The sequence below is a fragment of the Pelophylax lessonae genome (assembly GCF_965119305.1).
Source record: "Pelophylax lessonae genome assembly, chromosome: 8".
Lineage (NCBI taxonomy): Eukaryota > Metazoa > Chordata > Amphibia > Anura > Ranidae > Pelophylax > Pelophylax lessonae.
Genome location: NC_138775.1, coordinates 33,259,009 through 33,283,249, shown reverse-complemented (window position 1 = coordinate 33,283,249; position 24,241 = coordinate 33,259,009). Strand labels below are relative to the sequence as shown.

Sequence of the window (24,241 nt, the reverse complement as noted above, 5' to 3'; positions counted from 1 at the left end):
AAAAAAAATGGCCGACTGGCTTAGGATCTGAAGGATGGTTTTTGGCATATTGAAACCTTGCAAAGGATTTATAACATCCGATATGGTGATACATTCTTTATTCACAAGAAAAGAATATAGGCCAAAATGTGAAAAAAGTATTATAGTAAATAGCAGTCATTTTATACAATTTATGAAAGTGATTTTTGCTAGGACTAATAAATACTGGTGTGGTTTTGTTCCTAAGAAGGTCAGCATTCAGCCATAATGCCAGTGATATCTTTTTTTCTACATCCTTTTTGGTGTAGCTATGCCAACAGATAAGGCCTAGGCCTGCCATTATTTTAGGTATGGAGATAAATAAAACAAATAAATGGGGCGGTATTTATTTTTTTTATCATAATTTAGGATAGACAAACTTTTTCACTGAAGTAAACCCACTAATGAGATTTTTTTCTTCCAGTGGTATGCCTTTGGTAAAAAAAAAAAAAAAATTGATTAGCCGCAATGGGTTACTGCTCTTTCTGTTTCCAGCTTTAAGAAAAGCCCTCGTTTTTGGTGACGATTCATTTGGCCTATATGTTGACTAAGTTAATGGTGAATCTTTTAGAAGTAGAAATATTGTCAGTTTATTACTTCAAGAATCTTAAATTGAAATACAATCAATGGGAGATGGCTATCTTGTGTCACCATTCATCAGGGCTGATGTACAAAAACTTTGGCAAGAATAGGGAAGATACCAATGGCAAACATGAGTTACCAATTTCTTCAATTGCCATGGGCAGCTTCCAAATTTGCCTACATTTTTGTAAAATTGCCCCACAGTATCTCTCTAGATATATTCTCTATACCTATATACACTCCCTGTTGTTTGATGAGTGTGTATTCAGTTAGCAAAATGGCAGCCTTGTAGTAACCACTAACATGGTTGCCATTGCTTGTGTGTAAGGGTTTAGCCAAAAAGATGGGTGATGGCATTAAGCAACAGCATAGCTGCCTTTTCTGACTGAAGAGTATGATAGGTGATGGTGGAAATCAACAACATGGCTGCCTATGTTTACTTGAGAGTGTAGGCTTAGCTAGCTAGCAAGATGGTTGTATAGTAGGAACCATCAACATGGCTTTCTCTGTATGATAGGTGATGGTGGAAATCAACAACATGGTTGCCTATGTTTACTTGAGAGTTTAGGCTTAGATAGCTAGCAAGATGGTAGCATAGTAGGAACCATCAACATGGCTTTCTCTGTTTTTGCCAGAGTATAGCTTCAGCCAACAAGATGGTGCCTAGTAGTAACCAACAATATGGCTGTCTCTGTTTTCTTGATAGTGTGAGTTTAGCCAACATGATAGCTAGCTAGCAATATGGCTGCCTAATACTAACAATTGACATGCCATTCTCTGTTTTCTTAATAGTGTAGGTTCAGCCAACTGGTATAAACCAACAACATGGCTACTTTTGTTTGCTTGAGAATGTGTGCTTAGCTAGCAAGATGATGCTTAGTAATAACCAACAACATTGCTGCCTCTGTTTATTTGAGAGTATAAGCTTAGCTAGCATGCAAGGTGGTTGCATAGTAGTAGCCATCAACATGGCTTGCTCTGTTTTCTCTAGAGTGCAGGTTCAGCCAACAAGATGGTGCCTAATAGTAACCAATAATATGACTGCCTCTGTTTTCTTGATTCTTCTTCGATTCAGCCAACACGAGGGCTGTTGGTAGTAACCGACAACATGGTTGCTTCTGTTCGCTTGATGGTGTAACTTAGCTAGCTAGCAAGATGGCCCGTTGGTAGTAACCAACAGCATGGCATCCTTTGTTTTCTTGAGCATGTGGGTTTAGCCTTCAAGACGGCTGCTTGAAGTGGCCATCAACATGATCGCCTCTGATAGCTTGATAGTGTGGACTTTGCATGCAAGACGGCTGCTGGTGTAAACCAACATGTTGGCTTGCGTGTGGGTTTAGCCAACAAGTTGACTGCATAGTAGCAGTTTTAAACAGTATAGCATATGCGGATATTATATATATAATCCTACAATTTCTTTATGCCACCTTAAAAGCATCCTAGCATATCGAACTTTTGTAAAACCTGCCTTTTTTAAAATGCACATTTTATATACACATATTGCTATTTTTTTCTATATTTACGATAGCACCTTTGCTGGGAGGATACCTTATGAGCCACGAGTGATTTCTGTACAAAATGGCCGCTTGAAGTGGTGACCAACTTTAAATATTTTGGGTTTATGTTCTACTAAATGATCATTTGAACTGTAGATACTTCAAAAGATACAAACTTACTGACCCAATAAGTGGACTTCAAGGGAGAAAAAAAAAAGTTAAATAACGGAATCAAGTTAATTAATACCCCCCTCCCATATAACCGTTAACTTCCAGAATATGACGCATACAAAATCCCTGGCTCTTCCAGGATGCTCCATTCACAGCCATGTTAAATAAATGTGGAGTACAACTGTCCAGTCGAAACCGAAAGTCTTTTTTTATTACACACAATAAGTTACGATGGGGAGATGGACAAAGTGCTTTGGGCTTCAACTCTACGCAGGCCGCTGATACGATTGCGTTCAGTTTGATAAACGTGTGGTGCGGCTGCTCCTTGGAAATCTGTGCACCTTGATGTGTTTGGACAGGTGGTCGCTGCGTGCAAATTTTTTTTCACAGACGGCGCACTGGTAAGGCTTGACCCCAGAGTGAGAACGTCGATGTCGGGACAGCTCATCGGACCTGGAAAACCTACAAAAGGAGAAAAAAAACATTTAAATATATAAAATTCAATTTAGAATGTAATCCATTTTCACAACATTGTCTAACATTTTCAACTCCACTAAATACACAAATGGGGTATCTGGTTTACTTTTCAAAAGTTTTGTAGTGCTGTCCATTCAGTTCTGAAATGTACACAGTTCTGCCACACAGAACAACCTTGTCTGCAGGTTGAGAGACCTAATTTTTCAAACCAAGTACTCTGGTCACATGTACCTATTATCAGCATTGGTTCAAAAACCAAGGGGGACATATGAAGTGTCTGTTGTACCCAATGAACAACAATGAAACCTTGCTTGCTGGGTCAAGGGTTTTTGTAGAGATGGTAATGCTTTACAGTTCCTCCAGAGGTTGCTAAGGGTTCTTTGCACTGTGACTGATTGGCATCCCATTTGATAGTTCTGCATGGTTCCTGGACTAATTACTTGGGTCACCAGAACCACTTGGCAAGGCCAGCAGCTCCAAGAATCTTTTTAGCTATCTGCAAAGGTGGCATTTTGCCTACCACTGAGGCATTCTTCCACTGACCTCCACTACAAGGGGCATCTTATTCTCACTAACCCTTGATTAATTTAATTTAGAATGGATCATTTAGAAGACCCAATGGTTTTAGGGACCTGAACTATTTTTTCCAGGGTTCCTCTAGGGTAAAAGGGTTGAGAAAGGATGTTTTATAGACCCATGAGTTAAAAGACTTATATATGGACCACCATCATGGTCATCATATTCCAAAAATATATTAAATGCCACCTCCGCTTTCATGCATGCCAGCAGCCCCAGTTTTACCCCAAAAATAGTTGTCTATGAAACGGTTCCCAATTGTCAATGCTGACCAGCTCTATCCCTAAAACTCCTCTTTTTCTACTAATGATAACCTTTTTTTTGCTTCATGTGAACCAAGAAACCTGATCCATTCATCTCCTTGCTTAAAATGAATGTCCCTGCCACACTCACAAGCACACATAGTGATGCCAATTTAGCCAGAGGCAGATTGATTTATCAGAAGGTTAATGAATTGTGGGAAGAAACAGGCACACCTAATTGACACCCACACACATGAAGAGAACATACAAACACATTGAGTCCATGGTGGGACTTGAGCATAGGACCCCACCTCTGAAAGATAAAAGCACTACTAATTTATCCACCATGTTGACTAGTTTTTGGTCCAATGTAATAGATGATGACCACACCTGTCATTCAAGTGTGGATCCACTGCCTTAAAACCTAAATACTGGGTTCCTGGAGCTGGGGACTTATTCCGGAGAGCATTTTAGAGATACTGTAGTGTCCCATGTTTTATAAATGTCTTTATTTCTCCAACATCTGCATCTATTTTTCTTGAAAGTAAATGTCAGATATATCGATGACATACTCAAAAGTTGGAAATGCTTACTTGTACATAAAAGCCAAATCCCTCCTCTTGGCTAAACCTGTAATTCCTAATTGTAAGCAAAATGAAATAATCTATAATCATTTTTTCAATCCTGAATAGACATGTGCCAGATGTACTTAAAGGCACTGCTACAGTCTATGTTGACAACATTCAAGTTATATAGAGCTGCAGCAGAATAATAATAAAAATAAATATACTGTTTGCAAGTGTAGACTTTCAGTCACTTTCTGTTCTGTCAAATAGACAGTAAATAAGGAGAAATCTGCCTGGTGGGAGCACAAACAGCAATAACAATGCACAAAGACTCCATTTTACACTGTATTTAAGGGCTTATTTACATTACCAGCATTCCTTGCCACCCCAATGAAAAGTGGTTCATGGTGGATTGCTTTTCTGCAGTTATATAGGTGGCTGGGTGGCAATATGTCGTCTCCATAAGTGGCTGGGATGCGATATGTCACCTCCTCACCACCTGTTTAACACTGATAAGTCTACACCACCATGCTGCAACCGAATGCATTGTACACAGGACGTCACTTCCGGTGCGGCAGCGTCATCCCTGCACAGCTTCTGGGCATGCCCAGAAGCTGTTTAGCAAGGTATGACGGCGCCTGCACCGGAACTGACGTCGGGGCCGGTGCAGGCGCATTGATTCCTGGGAGCGATGACGTTCAGCTCCCAGGAATCATTGCAAAGCCAGGAAGTGACGAATCGCCGTGGCCGCCAAGGGGAGGAAGAGAAAGTAAGGTAAGTATATTTTCTTCTAAACAAGGTAAGTAAAAAAAAAAAAAATTGCGATTATCCATTTGTTTTTCAGGTGACCCGGAGCGAGAAGATGGAGGTAAGTTTACTTTTAGGGTGGAACTCCGCTTTAACATTGTTTTGGTTTATTATATATACTATATATATAGTATATGTTATAATATTGTGATTTTTTTATGCTAAAATATCCTAAAACTAAAACACGTTAATATTTATGCAAAACAGTTACATTGTGCTTATATTTTCACATTTAGGGCCGTAATGCACCTGAATCGCTGCTGTACGCACTGCCACTGCGAACTACTGCGGATGTCAGTACAAAGTTAATGACACCCCCAGATCCATTCGCAGATCACAGTGCGAACTGTGAATTCGGACAGGAATCGGATCGCATGGGTGTGAACACGAGTTTGGTCGGAATGCGATGCAAATTCAATCTGTAACGCAAAGACATTGCATGTGATCTGCACAGCAATGCGCTGCAATCACATGCGATATCTGACATCCCACCAGTGTTAATTGGTCCATATTTCATTTAGGGCTGGTTCACACTGGTGCGATGCGGGAAACCATGCAAATCCAGTGTGAGTTCCCACATCACACCTGAATTGCAAGCGGTTCACACTGCCCTCTGCGAAATGCTGCGGGTGTCAACACAAAGTTAATGACACCCCCAGATGGGTTCGCAGATCGCAGTGCAAACTGTGAATTGGCACAGGAATCGGATCGCATGGGTGTGAACACCCATGCGATCCGATTCTAGTGCAGACACAAAAAAAATGGTCCTGCACGAGTTTGGTCCGAATGCGATGCAAATTCAGCCATACAGCTTGTATGGCTGAATTCGCATTGCATGGACATCGCATGTGATCTTCACAGTAATGCGGTGCAAATCACATGCGATATCTGACATCGCACCAGTGTGAACCGGCCCATATATATTTTAATTCTTTAAACATTTATTTAGGGGCGGTTCACACTGGTGCAATGCGGGAAACCCTGCGAATCCAGTGCGGGTTCCCGCATTACACCTGAACTGCTGGCGGTTCACACTGCCCTTTGCAGACTGCTACGGGTGTCAATACAAAGTTAATGACACCCCCAGATTGGTTTGCAGATCGCAGTGCAAACTGTGAATTCGGACAGGAATCGGGTTGCATGGGTGTGAACACCCATGTGATCCGATTCTGGTGTGGACAAAAAAAAAAGAGTCCTGCACGAGTTTGGTCTGAATGCGATGCAAATTTGATTTGCACAGACATCGCACCATCAAATCACATGCGATGTCTGGCATCGCACCAGTGTGAACCTGCCCTTACATTTGTTATATAGTAAAGCCCTGTATGCCATAGACAATTGGGCAGAAAATGAGCTGTGTGTACAGAAAGCTCTCTCATCAAGGCCAAAACTTTCCCAAAATTACTTTCAGTTCTGATAGGCTCCAGAGATTTTTACCTTTATGAATTACTCATTGAGACCCCGTTCAGACTGCGGCGACACGACTTGGTGGGGCGACCTGTGAAGTCGCGGTGCACCGCGTGCCCCGCGACATCGGCGCGACTTGCACGGACTTCATATAATTTAAGTCAATGCAAGTCGCCTCCAGGTCGCCCCAAAGTAGTACAGGACCCTTTTTCTAAGTCGGAGCGACTTGTGTCGCTCCTATTAGAACGGATCCTGTGCTAATCAATGGCGAGCGACCCACCGCGACTTGTCAGGCGACCCAGTCGCCTGACAAGTCGCGCTAGTGTGAATGGACCCTTATAGAAACCAAGTTGTACTTTAGGTTTTTTGGCCTTTTCAGAGTGTCATATCCTATTCTACATATGACTATGTACTCATTCCACTGTATATTCCTAGGAGGAAGTGTAGATGGAACATTTTTGATACACTGTATCATGTGTTCTTCCATACCAGTAAACTTTGTGACAATACATTTCACGTCTCTTTTGGCAACACAGAGCAATTTGACACTACTTATCAAACCCGACTGCCGCTGACTCATCTGGGAACCATCCCACCTATTCTCCAGAACTGGAGTTACATCGTATATCACAATTTCTCCTAATATATTCAGTGTCCAAAAATGTAATCTTCAACCACCAGCTGCCTCTTTCCTGACCTCCAAAAAAACAATTTCTTCTCTCTGCTCTACCCAACCTCCAGATTATGGCGTGGAAAGTATTTTTTATGGTAGTGCACAATATTACCAACAGCATTGGGACTCCTGCCTTTACACACACAAACTTTAATGGCATTCCAGTCTTAGTCCGAAGGGTTCAATATTGAGTTGGCCCACCCTGTGCAGCTATAACAGCTTCAACTCTTCTGGGAAGGCTGTCCACAGGCCAGTCAAGTTCCTCCACCCCAAACTCATTCATACATGTCTTTGTAAACCTTGCTTTGTGCACTGGTGTGCAGTCATGTTGGAATAGGAAGGGGCCATCCCCAAACTGTTCCAACAAAGTTTGGAGCATGAAATTGTCCAAAATGTATTGGTATGCTAATGCCTTAAAGAGGTTGTAAACCCATACAACTTTTTTTTTTTTTGCAACCTGTAAGAGAAACACATAATGAGCTAGTATGCATCGCATACTAGCTCATTATGAAATACTTACCTTAGAACGAGCCCCCGCCGTGCCGTCCGCTTACCTGTATGACGGGCGACATGTCCAGTCGCCCGTCTTCCGGGATCGCGGCATCCGGCCATCTGATTGGCCGGAGCCGCGGTAACGTCACTACCGCGCATGTGCGCAGGAGCCGACAGTCACGGCACGGGGCTCTGAAGAAACGGCACCAGCGGCCGTTCCTTCAGAGCGCATGCGCCAGTGACGTCACTGGCTGCATGTAAGGTAAATAAATATCTCCTAAACGGTACATATTTAGGAGATATTTACAGTACCTATAGGTAAGCCTTATCATAGGCTTACCTATAGGTAAAAGTGTCAGAAGAGGGTTTACTTCCTCTTTAAGAATTCCCTTCACTGGAACTAAGGGGCCAAGCCCAACTCCTTGAAAACAACCCCACACTCTAATCCTCCCTCCACCAAATGGATGGGACCAGTGCACAAGCTCAGTGAGCGAGTTTGGGGTGAAGGAACTTGACTGGCCTGCACAGAGTCCTGACCTTAACCTGATAAAACATCTTTGGGATGAAGTGAAAATACGGGACAGGGCTTCTCGTCCACATCAGCACCTGACCTCACAAATGCACTTCTGGAGGAATGGTCAAACATTCCCATAGACACACTCCTAAACCTTGTGGACAGCATTCCCAGAAGAGTTGAAGCTGTTATAGCTGCAAAGGGTGGACCAACTCAATATTGAACCCTACGGACTAAGACTGGGATGCTAATAAAGTTCATGTGTGTGTAAAGGCAGGAGTCCTAATACTTTTGGTAATATAGGGTGTATTACAAGGAAACATGCTAGAGTTATGCCTCGTACACACGTGCAGATTGTCGGCCGAAAAGATTCGGCCGACGACCGATCGGCCGATTTTCGGCTTGTTAGTATGATGCTTCCGACAGCCGACAGCGCACTTTCGGCCGAACAGAATCTGTCGTGCAAGCATTAAAATTTTTGTATGCCGACACCAGAACGGCCGATTGTTCGCCAGTCAGTACAGATTTCGGCCGACAGACAGCAGATTTGCAAAACGGCATGCTCAGAAAAGAAAAAACACAGGGAAAGTTAACCATCACATGACATCACTTCTGCAGTCGGCTATAGTCGGCAGACAAAATTCTTGTGCAGTCTTTTGCACTTTTCAACAGACACCGACAGCCCGGGGACAAAAGACGGCCGATCATTCGGCCGACAATCTGCACGTGTGTACGGGGCATTACACATTGTCTGTAAGGTTTTCGATAATGTGTCCAACCACGAGTGCATGTCCAAAAACAAGCCTTTTTTTGGTGACTCTGGCAGGGAAAATAGCAGGGAACCACAGATCAAGTAAAGAGCAGTTCCAGCCCTACAAGTAAGAGCAGTGATCGCTTCTCAGGTCTTTTGGCTAAGATCAAATTATAGTGTCTTTATTAATCAGTTTTTGGGAATAGAAAGCAGGTTCCCCTTGCCCATTGGGGGCGCCGGTTAGTAGTTCCTAAGATTGGTACAGTGAGAGGGTTCTTTTCCACTCAGGTTAATTCTAGTCAGTTTTACCAGGCTTTTTGGAAGGCAGAGCTCTTTCTAAGTACTAATGCCTTTCTGGTTGGAATTGGGCTGCATGTGTCTAGCCTGAGGCTGTGAGATGCAAGGAGCTCTCAGTAAAGTGCCCCCTAGGAATGTTGTCCCATGATATGCTGGGAGAACACTTTGGGTTCCATCGGCACTTGATCATGTCACTTTTTTGCTTTTCTTGCACACACTTCTCGAATGGGCCTTTTAGCAGCTTGGAGCAATTGGACCTGCCCGGATGTTAAGGGAAGGATCTGTCGCCTTGCCGCTGTCAGGAGCCTTGCACCCTGGGCGGGTTAGGGTCTGAAAGACAGACCCCCACCAAGCACTTGGATGACCAACCTCAGCAAGTCCCTAAGAAGTGGGGTCCACCTGGTTTCAGCCTAAGTAGACTATGGAGTGCCTTGCCCCTATCAGGAGTCTTGCAACCCGGGGGGGGTTCAGGGTTTGAAGCCCACCCTTTGGAGGTTTGGCTGTATCTGTACCCACATGTGCATTTTGTGTGTTGTGATTTTACGATTCACTTTTTTGGTTCACAGGGGTTCAATAAGCACTGAGTCCCAGAGCTCCAAAACTTATTTTTTAAAAATTCATGTGAGAACAGTGAACAGCTCATTTTGTTCAGCAAACACTGCAGATGCCAAAAATTACTCTTAATTTATTTTACTGTAAGCTTTATGGAATCCACTTAGGACAGAGACCTCCTTAAATATGAGGTGGGTGGATTTGACTTCTAAATCTATGCCATTTACCTGTTTTGGCTCCATTTTTTCTAAATATTATGAGTAACAACACCAGAGACTGTTGATCTGGGGAATATTCAATTGCCTTGGGGGTTAGGAAGGATATTTTTCTCCGGCGGAAGCAATTTGGACCATGATTTATAAGGGTTTTTTTGTCTTCCTCTGGGTCAGCTGTGTTTAGGGATATATACATAAATATATATATGGAGGCTATCTATCTATCTATCTATCTATCTATCTATCTATCTATCTATCTATCTATCTATCTATCTATCTATCTATCTATCTATCTATCTATCTACACTATTTTGTAAAAAGTATTGGGACGTCTGCCTTTATATTTTATATGCACATTAACTCTTAATGGCATCCCAGTCTAAGTCCGTAGGGTTTAACCACTTAAGCCCCGGAAGATTTTACCCCCTTCCTGACCAGGGGGTATTTTGCGATTCGGCACTGCGTGACTTTAACGGACAATTGCGCAGTCGTGCGACGCTGTACCTAAACGAAATCCTTTTTTCCCACAAACAGAGCTTTCTTTTGGTGGTATTTGATCACCTGTGCGATTTTTTGAACAAGCGCTATAAACAAAAAAAGAGCGACAATTTTGCAAAAATAGCAATATTTTTCACATTTTTTTATATGAAATTCCCCCCAAAAAAATGTAAAAATCAAATTTTTTTATCATTTTCAGCCAATTTGTTTTATGCTACTTATGTTTGGTAAAAAAAAAAATCGCAAAAAGCGTATTTTGATTGGTTTGCGCAAAAGTTATCGCGTTTACTAACAAAGGGAAAGATTTTTGTCATTTTTGTTGTTTTTTTTTTAACGCGTAATGGCGGCGATCTGCGTTTTTTTTTGCGGTACTGCGACATTGCGGCGGACAGATCGGACCCTTGACTGACATTTTTGACACTTTTGGGGTTACCAGTGACATTACTGCAGTGATCAGTGCTATACATATGCACTGTTACTGCAAAATGACACTGGTAGTGAAGGGGTTAACTTTATTTGAGAGGGAGGGGCTGTGTGTGTCCCTAGGGGTGTGATTCTAACTGTGATTGGATGTGGGTTGAGCTGTAGAAACAGTGATCAACGGTCCTACATAGTAGAACCATGTGATCACAGTTTCTACACAGGGGAGAATGACAGGCGGCTTGTTTACACTAGCCGCCTGACTTTCTCCCTCTGCAGCGCCGATCGCAGAGTGACCGGCGGACATCGGGTCCGCCGGTCACACGCGCGGGGGGGTCCGTGACCACGCGGGAGCGCGCCTCCGGCGGCGCGCGCTCGCTCCCTAGACCCTCACAGGCTAGCAACGTAGATCTACGTCACTTTGCCTGTGAGGGGCTGACTGCCGATGTAAATCGTCGTTAGGCAGTCGGCAAGTGGTTAATATTGAGGTGGCCCAACCTTTGCAGCTTTAACAGCTTCAACTCTTCTGGGAAGGCTGTCCACAAGGTTTAGGAGTGTCTATGGGAAGGTTTTACCATTCTTCCAGAAGCGCATTTGTGAGGTCAGGCACTGATGTGGAGGAGAAGGCCTGGCTTACAGTCTCCGCTCTAATTCATCCCAAAGGTGTTCTATCGGGTTGAGGTCAGGTGCAGGCCAGTCAAGTTGCTCCACCCTAAACTCGCTCATCCATGTCTTTATAGACCTTGCTTTGTGCACTGGTCAAAATCATTTGGTGGAGAGGGGATTATGATGTGGGGCTGTTTTTCAGAAAATTTTAAGGGGATAAGATGTACTAAATATGTTTTTTTCCTATTTTAAAGGGCCAATTCACCCAAAAACAGGTGGTAGTGTTGGCTCTTTGTAGACCTCCAGCCAATTCTCTTTCCACTCTTCTTTCTTGATAATTGAATTTCTCCTCATGTATAAGTAACACGGAGTTGAGCACATCAATTAGGTTAAATTAATAATGTATAAAATAAGGCATGGCACAACCTACAGCGCCAGGGAGGGGTGCGACAAATACCTGTCAGCATGCAGTATTGCTGATGAAGAGCCTACAAATCAACACAGTGTGACATCATGGGCTGAGGGGATCGTACAATATTAATGTGAAACCTAATTGTCTAATCTATCTGTGCTCAGTCTCCATTTACAGTACTGTCACTGTGTCACTCTCCCTGCAATGGGCAGGCTGTGCTTTCGAAATTGAAAGTTGTGAAAGACATGTGGGTGCTCGCCGTTCAGCATTAAGCCTTAATACATAAAACTTCCCTAGCTAAGGAAGCTCCTACAGAACAAGTTTCATTGGAAAAATATAGTGTGTATATACGTGATCTTAGAAACGTTAGTACATCCCTCACATTTTTGTAAATATTTTATTGTATCTTTTCATGTGACAACACTGAATAAATGACACTTTGCTACAATGTAAAGTAGTGAGTGTACAGCTTGTATAACAGTGTAAATTTGCTGTCCCCTCAAAATAACTCAACACAGCCATTAATGTCTAAACCGCTGGCAACAAAAGTGAGTACACCCCTAAGTGGAAATGTACAAATTGGGCCCAACTAACCATTTTCCCTCCCCGGTGTCATGTGACTCGTTGGTGTTACAAGGTCTCAGGTGTGAATGGGGAGTAGGTGTGTTAAATTTGGTGTTATCGCTCTCACTCTCTCATACTGGTCACTGGAAGTTCAACATGGCACCTCATGGCAAAGAACTCTCTGAGGATCTGAAAAAAGAATTGTTGCTCTACATAAAGATGGCCTAGGCTATAAGAAGATTGCCAAGACCCTGAAACTGAGCTGCTGCACAGTGGCCAAAATCATACAGAGGTTTTACAGGACTGGTTCCACTCAGAACAGGCCTCGCCATGGTCGACCAAAGAAGTTGAGTGCTGCCAGCATTGCTGTGAAGGTTGAAGGGTGGGGGGCAGCCTGTCAGTGCTCAGACCATACGCCGCACACTGCATCAAATTGGTCTGCATGGCTGTCGTCCCAGAAGGAAGCCTCTTCTAAAGATGATGCTCAAGAAAGTCTGCAAACAGTTTGCTGAAGACAAGCAGACTAAGGACATGGATTACTGGAACCATGTCCTGTGGTCTGACGAGACCAAGATAAACTTATTTGGTTCAGATGGTGTCAAGCGTGTGTGGCGGCAACCTGATGAGGAGTACAAAGACAAGTGTGTCTTGCCTACAGTCAAGCATGGTGGTGGGAGTGTCATGGTCGGGGGCTGCATGAATGCTGCCGGCACTGGGGAGCTACAGTTCATTGAGGGAACCATGAATGCCAACATGTACTGTGACATACTGAAGCAGAGCATGATCCCCTCCCTTCAGAGACTTGGCTGCAGGGCAGTATTCCATCATGATAACGACCCCAAACACACTTCCAAGATGACCACCGCCTTGTTAAAGAGGCTGAGGGTAAAGGTGATGGACTGACCAAGCATGTCTCCAGACCTAAACCCTATTGAGCATCTGTGGGGCATCCTCAAATGGAAGGTGGAGGAGAGCAAGGTCTCTAACATCCACCAGCTCTGTGATGTTGTAATATTGACACTTTGGGCCCAATTTGAACATTTTCACTTAGGGGTGTACTCACTTTTGTTGCCAGCGGTTTATACATTAATGGCTGTGTGTTGAGTTATTTTGAGGGGACAGCAAATTTACACTGTTATACAAGCTGTACACTCACTACTTTACATTGTAGCAAAGTGTCATTTCTTCAGTGTTGTCACATGAAAAGATATAATAAAATATTTAAAAAAATGTGAGGGATGTACCCACTTTTGTGTGATAGTGTATATATACAATATATATACGTATATACTGTATATATAAATAGGTACCTTGGCAAAATTTTAATCACTAGCATGTTCTGGGAATATTGACAAACAGTTGGCCAAACATTTGTGAACATCTCACCATTACAGCCCATTCAGACTGGCGCGACACGACTTTGTGGGGCGACTTCGGCGCGACTTGCACGGACTTCATATAATTGAAGTCAATGCAAGTCGCCTCCAGGTCGCCCCAAAGTAGTACAGGACCCTTTTTCTAAGTCGGAGCGGCTTGTGTCGCTCCTATTAGAACGGGTCCTGTACTACTCAATGGCGTGCGACCGACCGTGACTTGTCAGGCGACCAAGTTGCCTGACAAGTCGCGCTAGTGTGAATGGACTTTCACACTTGTAAAAGTTTTTTGGACAAGCCACTCCAAAACCATTAATATGGAGTTAAATTGATCCCACTTTGCATTTATAACATTCTTCACCTTCCTAGGAAGGTTCTCCCCAATTCCTATTTTGCAAAATGTTTGTGAGAATTAGTCCCCATTCAGCCAAACGAGCATTTGTGAGGTCAGGCACTGATGAGGGATGAGCTGGCTCACAATCAACATTCAAATTCATCCCAAATGTGTTCAAAAGAGTTGAGGTCAGGGCATTGCATAGGCCACTCAAGTTCTCTACACTGGACTCATCAACCCATGGAGCTGGCTTTGTGCACAGCGGTACAGTCATGGACTATAAAAGAGCCCTCCCCAAACTGTTATCATAAGCTTGGAAGTGCACCGTTGTCTAAAATGGCTTTTGATGCTGTAGCATTATTATTACCCTTCACTAGAAACACCTAAAATCAATCATTTGGAGGGGTGTTCACATATTTTTGGTTAGATAGAATTAGTGTGATAGCCAGTTGGCAACTGCAGTGGGTGGCTTTCTTGGTTGGGTGGAGTTAACAGATATACAAAAAAAAAGAGCAAAGTGGCCTGTAGATACCTTATGAGCTTGGGCAGTGATGGCGAACCTTGGCACCCCAGATGTTTTGGAACTACATTTCCCATGATGCTCAGCTACACTGCAGAGTGCATGCACATCATGGAAAATGTAGTTCCAAAACATCTGGGGTGCCAAGGTTCGCCATCACTGAGCTAGGGTAATAGAGCAGTAGAAGTCATGGTCACAGGCCCAAAAGCAGTTGTGCCCACAATACTTTCACCCTTGACAATAAGATATGTAATGACCTAAGGTCCTTTAAAAAAAAAAAAGGCCATGCATCATGACATGTTGTTCATCAACTCAGCAGAACTATCACAGGCCCAAGAACAGTTGTGCCCACCATACTTGCACCTTTGACCATGAGATATATTATGGACCTGAGGTCCTTAAAAAAAAATGTCTATGCATCATAACATTATGGAGTTGATTTACTAAAGCTGAAGAATGCAAAATCTGGTGCAACCATGCACAGAAACCAATCAGATTTCCAGCTTGAACTGAAGTTAGAAGCTGATTGGCTACCATGCACATCTACACCAGATTTTGCACTCCAGGTTTAGTAAAGTAACCCCTATGTTCATCAACTGAGCAGAACTATTACAGGCCCAAAAGCAGTTGTGCCCACCATAAATGCACCCTTGACAATGAGATATGTAATGATATAAAAAATGTCCATATATTATGACATTGTGTTCATCAACTCAGCAGAACTATCCAAACTTAGCTATGCATATGATTAACCATAAAACAGATAATTGAAATTAGGCACACATAGGTCCACATGGTGTTTAAGTCATAGACAAATTTTTCACAAGACCGCAACCTACGTAAGAATGACTTTACAGTCACGCCTGACCTTGCAAGCTGAACAACCATACCACCGGTCAGGAGATCTGTACAGTAATATGTGTAACCTGTCTCCACAGCAAGTCCAGTCAGGGGTTTACTTAAGTTACACATCACGCGGCCCCTATTTTTGGCAGCTTTTAAGCGTAGTCATGTTAAGCATGAGCGCAGACCCCCTACAACTCCCTTCACTTTTCAAAGACAAACCTTGAAAGTCAATGAATTGACAGGTTGTTGTCATCTCAGGAGTTAAAGTCACATATGAGTCACTAGAATACAGTGTTCCCTGACATTGCAGGTCACATGTTATAACAGGTTGTAAGGATTCAGGCAAAAGCAGATCTAATCTGATCCTGTTAATACAACAACACTGAGAGTTTACTACAGGTTACAAACACAAGAATCCTCTCCAACACACCCAGAGCAATTATCTGTTCGGTATGAGTGTTATAAGGGAAAGTGCCATTGATTTCCTCTTGTAGAAAGTTTTATTCACATGCCCATGGAATCTAGATTTGTATACTAAAGGTGATTTTTAAAGTTATTCCATTGATGGGGCGAATTCCCTCCCAGTTGTTTTTACAGAAGAGGTCCTGCAATAGGGTCATTGAGAAGGCTTTCCTTTACAAAGTGGAGTTCCAGGCATTTTTTTACTGTTCTTTCTTTGGATAGAGGTTGGAGGAGTTAAGCTGGCCATAGATGAATACTTTTTTTCATTTCAACCAGCGGATTGAATATGAAAAACTGACCCAATTCCACATCCCCCATTGAGGTGGATGGGATAATCCAACCCCCTTTGTCATTGTATTCTGACAGCGGAGAGAGTTCCCCACCATCAGAATACACAGATGAACAGTTATAATTCAAAAGGTTGGTTGAACAGAAGTCAAAATTTGGTAGATCCACCTCTGTTCAGCCACAGTGGCCATACATGGTTCCAAATTCGCCAGTCCCTGCTGAACAGGTCGAATTTTGATCCATATATGCCCAGTTTTAGAACCACTTTTTGGTCTTTACTGCACCCTTTTCTCTGCAGGGAAGATTTAACCTCATTTGCTGTTGACAGGACGTGAAAGCAAATCTCTCCATCTCGGTTTTGTTGCTGTTTGGGTTGAGATTTTCCTTCACTTCCTATCCCATGCGGTCTGCAGAACAGGAAGCAATGGGGAAGCATTAACAACCATTGGACAAGAAGGTCAGTGCACCATTCGTATGAAAAAAAGTGTGGTGAAGTTGACAAAACAGATTGGGAACCCCATGTTTTCAAAATCTTGGTTTGGTCATATATGGAACTTTAGTAAATAATCTTTCATGCACATGGTGTGGTGGCTTGCTCTTGCAATGGATTTTTGACAGTACCCCTACTTGCCTAGCAGCCCCTATACCAGAGGTCTCCAAACTATGGCCCTCCAGTTGTTTAGGAACTACAATTCCCATCATGCCTATTCATGTCTGTGAATGTCAGAGTTTTACAATGCCTCATAGGATGTGTAGTTCTGCAACAGCTGGAGGGCCGTAGTTTGGAGATCCCTGCCCTAAACTGTGGCGATTTTATAACAGTGTGGTATGTATTGTTGATTCTAAACAATTAGAGCCAGACTGAGGTCCGAACTCTCTAAAAATCTATCAATAATGGTTTCCCAAATTCTCTCAGGGACTTTCCTGGTAAGATCTCTGTACTTACGTTTTTCTTCATACTTGCAATGTTGGTTAGTAGGGGGTCCAACAATCAAAATCACAGGTACATCATAAAGAACTTTTGTACATTTTAATTAATGTGTATGCATATTATTGATTATGCATGAGCTAAACATTGGCAAAGGATTTTTTTAAATGATACTGACCTCCAACCACAGCCAGGCCAAGTACAAGCAAAGGGCTTTTCCCCAGTATGTCTCCGTAGGTGAGCTTTGAGATGACTGCTCTTGGTATACATTTTGGTACATCCAGGAAAGGAACATTTGTGCATTTTCATCAGTTCAGCAGCTGGGTTTTTTTGGAATTTCTGACCCGACATGTGTCCAGATTGTCCCTGAGCTCCACCTCCAGGGCCCATGGGTTTAGCAGCAATGGGTACTGGGGCAATACGGACAAATTTAGAGGACAAGTTTGATGACTGGACCAGCTGGGGGACCAGTGCAAATGTCTGGCCTTGGATGTTGACCAGAAGTTGGGCCACTTTAATATTCTCTGGAAACTGTGTTGGAGAGGCCTGGCTGGTGTTTGACTCTTGTTTGATCTCTATGGGCTGGATCTGAAGTATAACTGGTATCCCGCCCTCCACAGCGAGGGTGTCCGAGCATTTACCGCTAGACTCTTCCTGTGAAAAGCTCCTGGACTCCTCCTTTGTTTCCTCTCTCATATTATTGCTGGCCACCATAGGGGCCTGTTTGAGCTGTTCAGAAAACAAATGACCACAGTTCCTCAGCTCTCGAACTTCATGTTGAGCTTCGGCCTTGAAGTCTGTGTTCATTTTTTCCTCTAGAAACTCCTGGATTTCATCCAAGGTGGGATGAAACAATGGCGTCTCCTCTAAGTCCACCCCAAACTCCGGGACTCTAAAGAACTCCTCTTTGACCATTGTCTGTTGATTTCTTTTGTCCCACCAAGACAATGAGGTGTTGCTCAAAGAAGTTTGGGACAGTAGGTAGTCTAGAATACTATCCTGACTCTCGGCGCTACATGAGCTGCCATAACTGGAGCTTAGGACTTGAGAGTCTGGACTGGAACAGGATCGAAAGCTGGAAGAGTCACTATCATCCTCCGAGGTGGGGGAAGGCAACATCTGGTAGGCCCTTCCACCCATTAACATGTCGGTGGTAAAACCAACTGCAGATGGATTTGTTGTGAAGCGCTCATCTCTAAGAAGCAAATGATCCACCATTCCTAGAGGAGCTTCTGGGAAGGTCCTAGCGGCATAAGCAAAGTGGCAAAAGTGGGAGGGGCTCTGAAAAAGAAAAAAAAACATATATGTAAAATAGAGTGATAGGAAATCAAAGTTATACAGTCAATGTTCTATGCTCTTCAGCAGTAAACCAGATAGATATCAGCCATACCCAAGTAAATATTGTAGCTTACTTAGCCCTTAGATGTAGTGGTTCCTGTCCCAGGGTGACAACGCACCCTTACTCTACTGTATTTATGGAACAGCAGCATTATCACCATAAGACAGGAAGAACTACAGAATACTTCCCACTCTACGTGTCTTTATAACAGAGGGAAGGTGTTCTATAGTCCACAGAAAATCCAAGGCAGGGCTGAAAACTGCTTGAGAAAACACTGTTGAATGCACATGTCAGCACTGGATTTCTGGCAGTGTCAACAGCAAGGATGAACTTGGGTTTGGTTACTTTGGTATCAGCCCGGAAGTTAGCTGTGTTGGGCCAATGATTTGCATTCAGAGGATTTGCTGCCCACAGCTGCTTGTGTGAGTAGGGAAGGGATGTTTATGACATCAATGACCTAATATGGCCAAATGGCGGACAATGCCATGAATCTGCTGCCTGCAGCTCATCGGGCCAGGAATACAGCTAACTTCCGGGTGTGGACCAAATACAAACACATCCTTGCTGTTGATCCTGCCAGAAATGTTTATTTATTTGTTGCTGTTCGGGGTCATTCACATGTGCAGCAGTACTCTGTCCCCTTCTCAACACCCACCTTAACCCTCAAAATGCCAACCCACTACTCTTGCAACGGTCCACACTACATGCCATTGTAGGCAGTTGTTATGCGGCCCCTTTCATTTGAATAGGAAGCGTTCAGCGGTGGTACTGCCTCTCGAATGGGACATGCTGCTTAGTTTGTGCCGAATCCACAACTTGTGCCCTGAGCATCTGAATCTCCTTGCATAGTCAGGGCATTGGCAGATGGTAAAATGGCGACTCAACAGCCTGCTTTTACCACAAATAGAGCTTTCTTTTGGTGGTATTTGATCACCTGTGTGATTTTTATTTTTTGCACTATAAACAAAAAAAGAGTGACAATTCTGAAAAAAACAATATTTTTTACATTCTGCTATATAACATTCTCAAAAAAAAAAAATCCAAATTTTTTAACATTTCAGGCCAATTTGTTTTCTGCTACATATTTTTGGTAAAAAAAATTGCAATAAGCATATTTTGATTGGTTTGCGCAAAAGTTATTGCGTCTACTATGTACGGGAAAGATTTATGTAATTTTTATTGCTTTATTTTTTTTTTACTAGTAATGGCGGCGATCTGCGATTTTTAGCGGGACTGCGACATTGCAACAGACAGATCGGACCCCTAACTGACATTTTTGACACTTGTGGGGGGACCAGTGACATTACTACAGTAATCGGTGCTAAAAATATGCACTGTTACTGTACTAATGACACTGGCAGGGAAGGGGTTAACATTGTGGGTGATCAAGGGGTTAAATGTGTACCTAGGGGAGTGATTCTAACTGTGGGGGGCATGGCTTGTGAAATGGGGTACTTTGACGTAGTGGTGGGCTTGAGCACGATATGGCCATATGGTGGGACCAAACCCCCATTTTTATTTATGGATTGTCTCCATATTTGATAGTCATTTCTTTTGCATGTGTGCGCTATTCTTTTTTAATATACATGGCTTGTGAAATGATCATAGAGACATGTGTTCCTATATAGAAGGATCACATGGGCTCTATGATCATTCCAGAGAGAAGAACGGTCAGCTGTGTTTACAACAGCTGACCATTATTCTCTCTCAGCGGGGAGCGATCGCGGGTGTCAGGCGGCAATCAGAGCCGCCTGCCCTGTGCATCAGAGTCCCCACTGCCAAATGATGACGGGAGCGTGGCGCCGGCGGTGCGCGCTCGCCCCCTAGCTGCAGGCGCGTGACTGATGTAGGTCTACGACGGTTCGCGCAGGAGGGCTGCACTGCCGCAGTAAAAAGGCGGCGGGCGGGCGGGCAGGCGGGCAGGCGGGAAGTGGTTAATTTTTTTTGTTTTTTAATAATTAGCCTACAAATGATTAGAAACATTTTCGATCTTGAAACGAAAATGGACTGTTGCAGTAAGCACACTATTGATAAAGAAATCAGCGATTGGTCTACAAATCGATTTCTCGATGTATGACCAGCTTTACCCTTACTTCCCATCTGATAAAACATTATAGGACAGGAAGTGTGAGTAAATCCTGCTAACAGAGTTCTGTATAAAAACCCAACAGGAATTCCGACCCTTCCCTACTCAACCAAAAACGAAGAAAAAAAGTTTTGGCTGGACGCCTTATTTTTTATTCTAAAAGCCGCACCAAGAGTGAATTTCATACTGGAACATTATTCCAGCCACTCATAGAGTCAACAAAAACATTTCTTTGTATGATGGGGGGACCTGCTGTATGTCAAAGCTCTCACTTATTGGAGCCAGGTTCCCTTTAAATAAACTCTAGAAGTCATCGGTGTTCATAGCAGCCAGGAGAACTCTGAGAACATTCTGTATCGTTACTCCCTTTGGCCCCAAAAAGTGGTAAATGAAAGGAGGAATGTCTTGTTAATGAGACGGCTTGATGCAGGGACATACGGACCGAGCTGGAACTGGCTATCAGCTCCGCGCACACAGGCCGAGATTGCTGGCTCCACTGGGGCGCACAGATAAAGGGCCCTTTCTGAGAAAAATTACAAGCATTACAAGAGTACCACTCATCCCCCCCCCCATCATATGAGGGCCGTGACTGTGCATGTATGAAAACCCCAGTCATGTTGCCTCCAGCACAGGCCCCAATTCTTCATGCTACACCGCTGCTCCTGAACATGAATAGTCAATGGAGGGTTATAGATGGCCTTAACCCCCCCCCCCAACCCGTTCCCAGGGTAAGCCTCTGCTGAGTTCAAGTTAAAGAAGAACGGGGAAAAACATTGTTTTCATCTCAACGAGTCAAATGGGAAAAAAAAAAATCAGGAGAATTTGCAAAATTTGCAAAATTAAAAATCTGTGTGCGGCTTTTGATCAGCTTATCGTAGTCGGATTGGCATTGTCAATGAAATGTGGGTTCTAAATGGTTGATTTCCAGCAGCACCGACTGTATTTATTTCATATAACTGATACCGATCAAATAGAGTTAAAGAAGAAATCCAGGTATGGATATTTTACAGTTGCATTGGTCCAGGTTGGAGCAATATAACTATGTATCTACCATACCTGTGGAATCCCTCTCGAACAGGGGTCAGCAACCAGTATATCACGGACAGGTGACTGGTAGGTCGCGGTCTGGGCTTGATGACCCGCCATTCCAGTGCATGAAACAGAGTGCAATGCAGAGGGACTACCTGTAGTAGGAAGCTAGAGCCACATAAGCCGATGCCTTTTCTGTAGTGCTGACTCCTGTCCCATGCAGAGTGATACCAACTGCACTCCATTTCTTATCCCGGCTAGCGGTCTCCAGAGTGGTGCCAGCAGAAGGAAAGAAGAGATCTTCGGGTAAGGTCATTACACCGGGCATAAGAGTATAGGGCTGCTTTCACACTGAATCCAACCCCCCAACTTTTCCTGTGAATGAGCCCCAAGGGTGCCACTGTCGAATGCAACTAAGTGCAACAGGCACTGCTGCTCCTCTGAAAAGTGATTTTCGAGTCAAGCAGGGGCTGGGGAGCACTGTGGGAACCTGTCAGAAGTTGGGGGCACTATTGTGGGCTGGAGGCTCTGCAGAAAATTGGGGGGCCCTGCAGGGGCAAGGATGCACTGTAGGCAGTTGTAGGGCTCTGTGGGACACTGTTGAAAGTTGAGGGCACTGTGGAGGACAGGAAGCTCTGAAGCAAACTAGGGGGCCCTGCAGGGGCTGGGGTGCACTTTAGGCAGTTAAGGACTGCGGGAGACTGTCAGAAGTTGGGGGCACTATTGTGGGCTGGAGGCTCTGCAGAAAATTGGGGGGGCCCTGCAGGGGCAGGGTTGCACTCTAGGCAGTTGTAGGGCACTGTGGGACACTGTTGAAAGTTGAGGGCACTGTGGAGGACAGGAAGCTCTGAAGCAAACTAGGGGGCCCTGCAGGGGCTGGGGTGCACTGTAGGCAGTTGTAAGGAACTGCGGGACACTGTCAGAAGTTTAGGGTACTATTATGAGCTGGAGGCTCTGCAGCAAACCTGGGGACGCAGCAGGGGCTGGGGTGCACTGTAGGCAGTTGTAAGGCACTATGGGACACTGACAGAAGTTGGGGACACTATTGTGGGCTGGAGGCTCTGCAGCAAACTTGGGGATGCAGCAAGGTCTGGGGTGCACTGTACGCAGCTGTAAGGCACTGTGGGACACTGTCAGAAGTTAAGGGGACTATTGTGGGCTGGAGGCTCTGCAGCAATCTAGGGGGCCCTGTGGGGGCTGGAGTGCACTGTAGGCAGTTGTAGGACACTGTTTGAAGTTGAGGGCACTGTGGAGAACTGGAGGTTCTGCAGCAAGCTAGGGGGCACTACAGAGGACTGAGGGGCACTGTGGAAGCTAAGGGCTTTCAGGGGGCACTGTGGTAGATTGGGTGGTACTATGGAAGTTTAGGGGATTAGCAGCTGGCTGGAGGCTCGGGAGGGAAGAGGCTGTGGCCTAGGAGAGGGCCGTGGCAAAGTGGATAAGAACCACTAATATAGACCACCGGGGCAAAAAGCAGATATCCCTGTACTGGACAAACAGCTCTGCAAATTTTTTTTTATAAATACACCCATAGTGCTAACAGTGCAGGGACAAGGTCCTTTAGCACTCAATGTGAAAAGGCCAAAATGCACCCCCTTAGCATAGGTGGCAGGTCCTGCCCTTTTTTCACCCTCCCGCTAAAGCACCCAAGGCAGCCGCCTCTTCTGCCTACCCCACGACTCGGCCCCAGGTCTTAATTACCGGCTTACCAATAACTGAATATGATATTCACGGTTGTCATTGAACGATATTGGGACGCTTGTAACAGTTGCACCTGTTCCTTTTCTAAAAGCTGCAAATATATTCCGCTCTGAAAATTTAGAAAACTGGACAAACAAGAACTAATCAGCTGAGCCACAGATCGCGCAACCCCCCCCCCCCCCCCTTCCCCAATGCCATGTGTGCTCATTCCGGAGCTGGAAAGATTGTTCAAATGTTATCAGTGACTTTGAAGTGTTACTTATTAATCAGAGGCATGACCCTACCAGCATGCCATGATCCCAGCTCAGCCAATCAGGATCTCTTGTTCTTTGTGACGGACGGTATTTTTTCCTCCCGTTAGGATACTTTCTTCTCTTTAGAAAAGCTTAGAATTGCAAGTCACTCTACATTAGCAGTATGGCATTATTATTGGGTTTGGGGGGAGTGATATAGTTATATCAGAGCTGCCGTATTCTCAGTACAGCAGATCCATCATTCATTTAAAAATGCAAATTAAAAAATTGCAAACACATCAGGCTGCTTAGCTTTGGTAAACCCTAAGCTCATCACACACTACAATCCGATTGTACAGTCTTCTTTAAATCTAGCAACAATTATGACTATAGCAAGGACCTGCATACTTTACAATCTGGCTATACAATCTTTCAACTATCAATTTTGGATTTACCCAGGGCTTTTTTTCAGCGGGAACGTGGGGGAACACAGTTCCAGCACCTCCAGCACTGAGTGTATGTAATAGCAAGGGATGCTGTGGGTGTGCTGGAGGTTCTATTGATGTGGGCTGCTGGGGAATCAATTGTTGCTAGAGGGGATCTATTTTTGCCGTGGGATCCATTTTTGCTGGGGAGGTCTGTTGTTGCTGGTGGTGGATCTATTGTTGCTGGGGAGGTCTATTGTTGCTGGTGGAAGATCTATTGTTGCTGGGGTGGATCTGTTGTTGCTGGAGGGTCCATCATTGCTAGCTACAGGAAATCTATT

At 44.1% G+C, this 24,241-nt stretch overlaps 1 protein-coding gene across 1 annotated transcript in view; it reads right to left on the bottom strand.

The window, feature by feature from the left end:
* Positions 1-1,919: 1,919 nt before the first annotated feature.
* Positions 1,920-24,241, bottom strand: part of KLF15 (KLF transcription factor 15) — a 35,735-nt gene continuing 13,413 nt past the window's right edge. Inside the window, exons 2-3 of the mRNA XM_082265771.1 lie at positions 17,266-18,368; positions 1,920-2,729 (exon numbers count right to left, since the gene is read on the bottom strand). Coding sequence (XP_082121897.1) covers positions 2,561-2,729; positions 17,266-18,305 — 1,209 coding nt within the window. The 5' untranslated portion in view covers positions 18,306-18,368 and the 3' untranslated portion in view covers positions 1,920-2,560. The remainder of the gene's footprint in view (positions 2,730-17,265; positions 18,369-24,241) is intronic.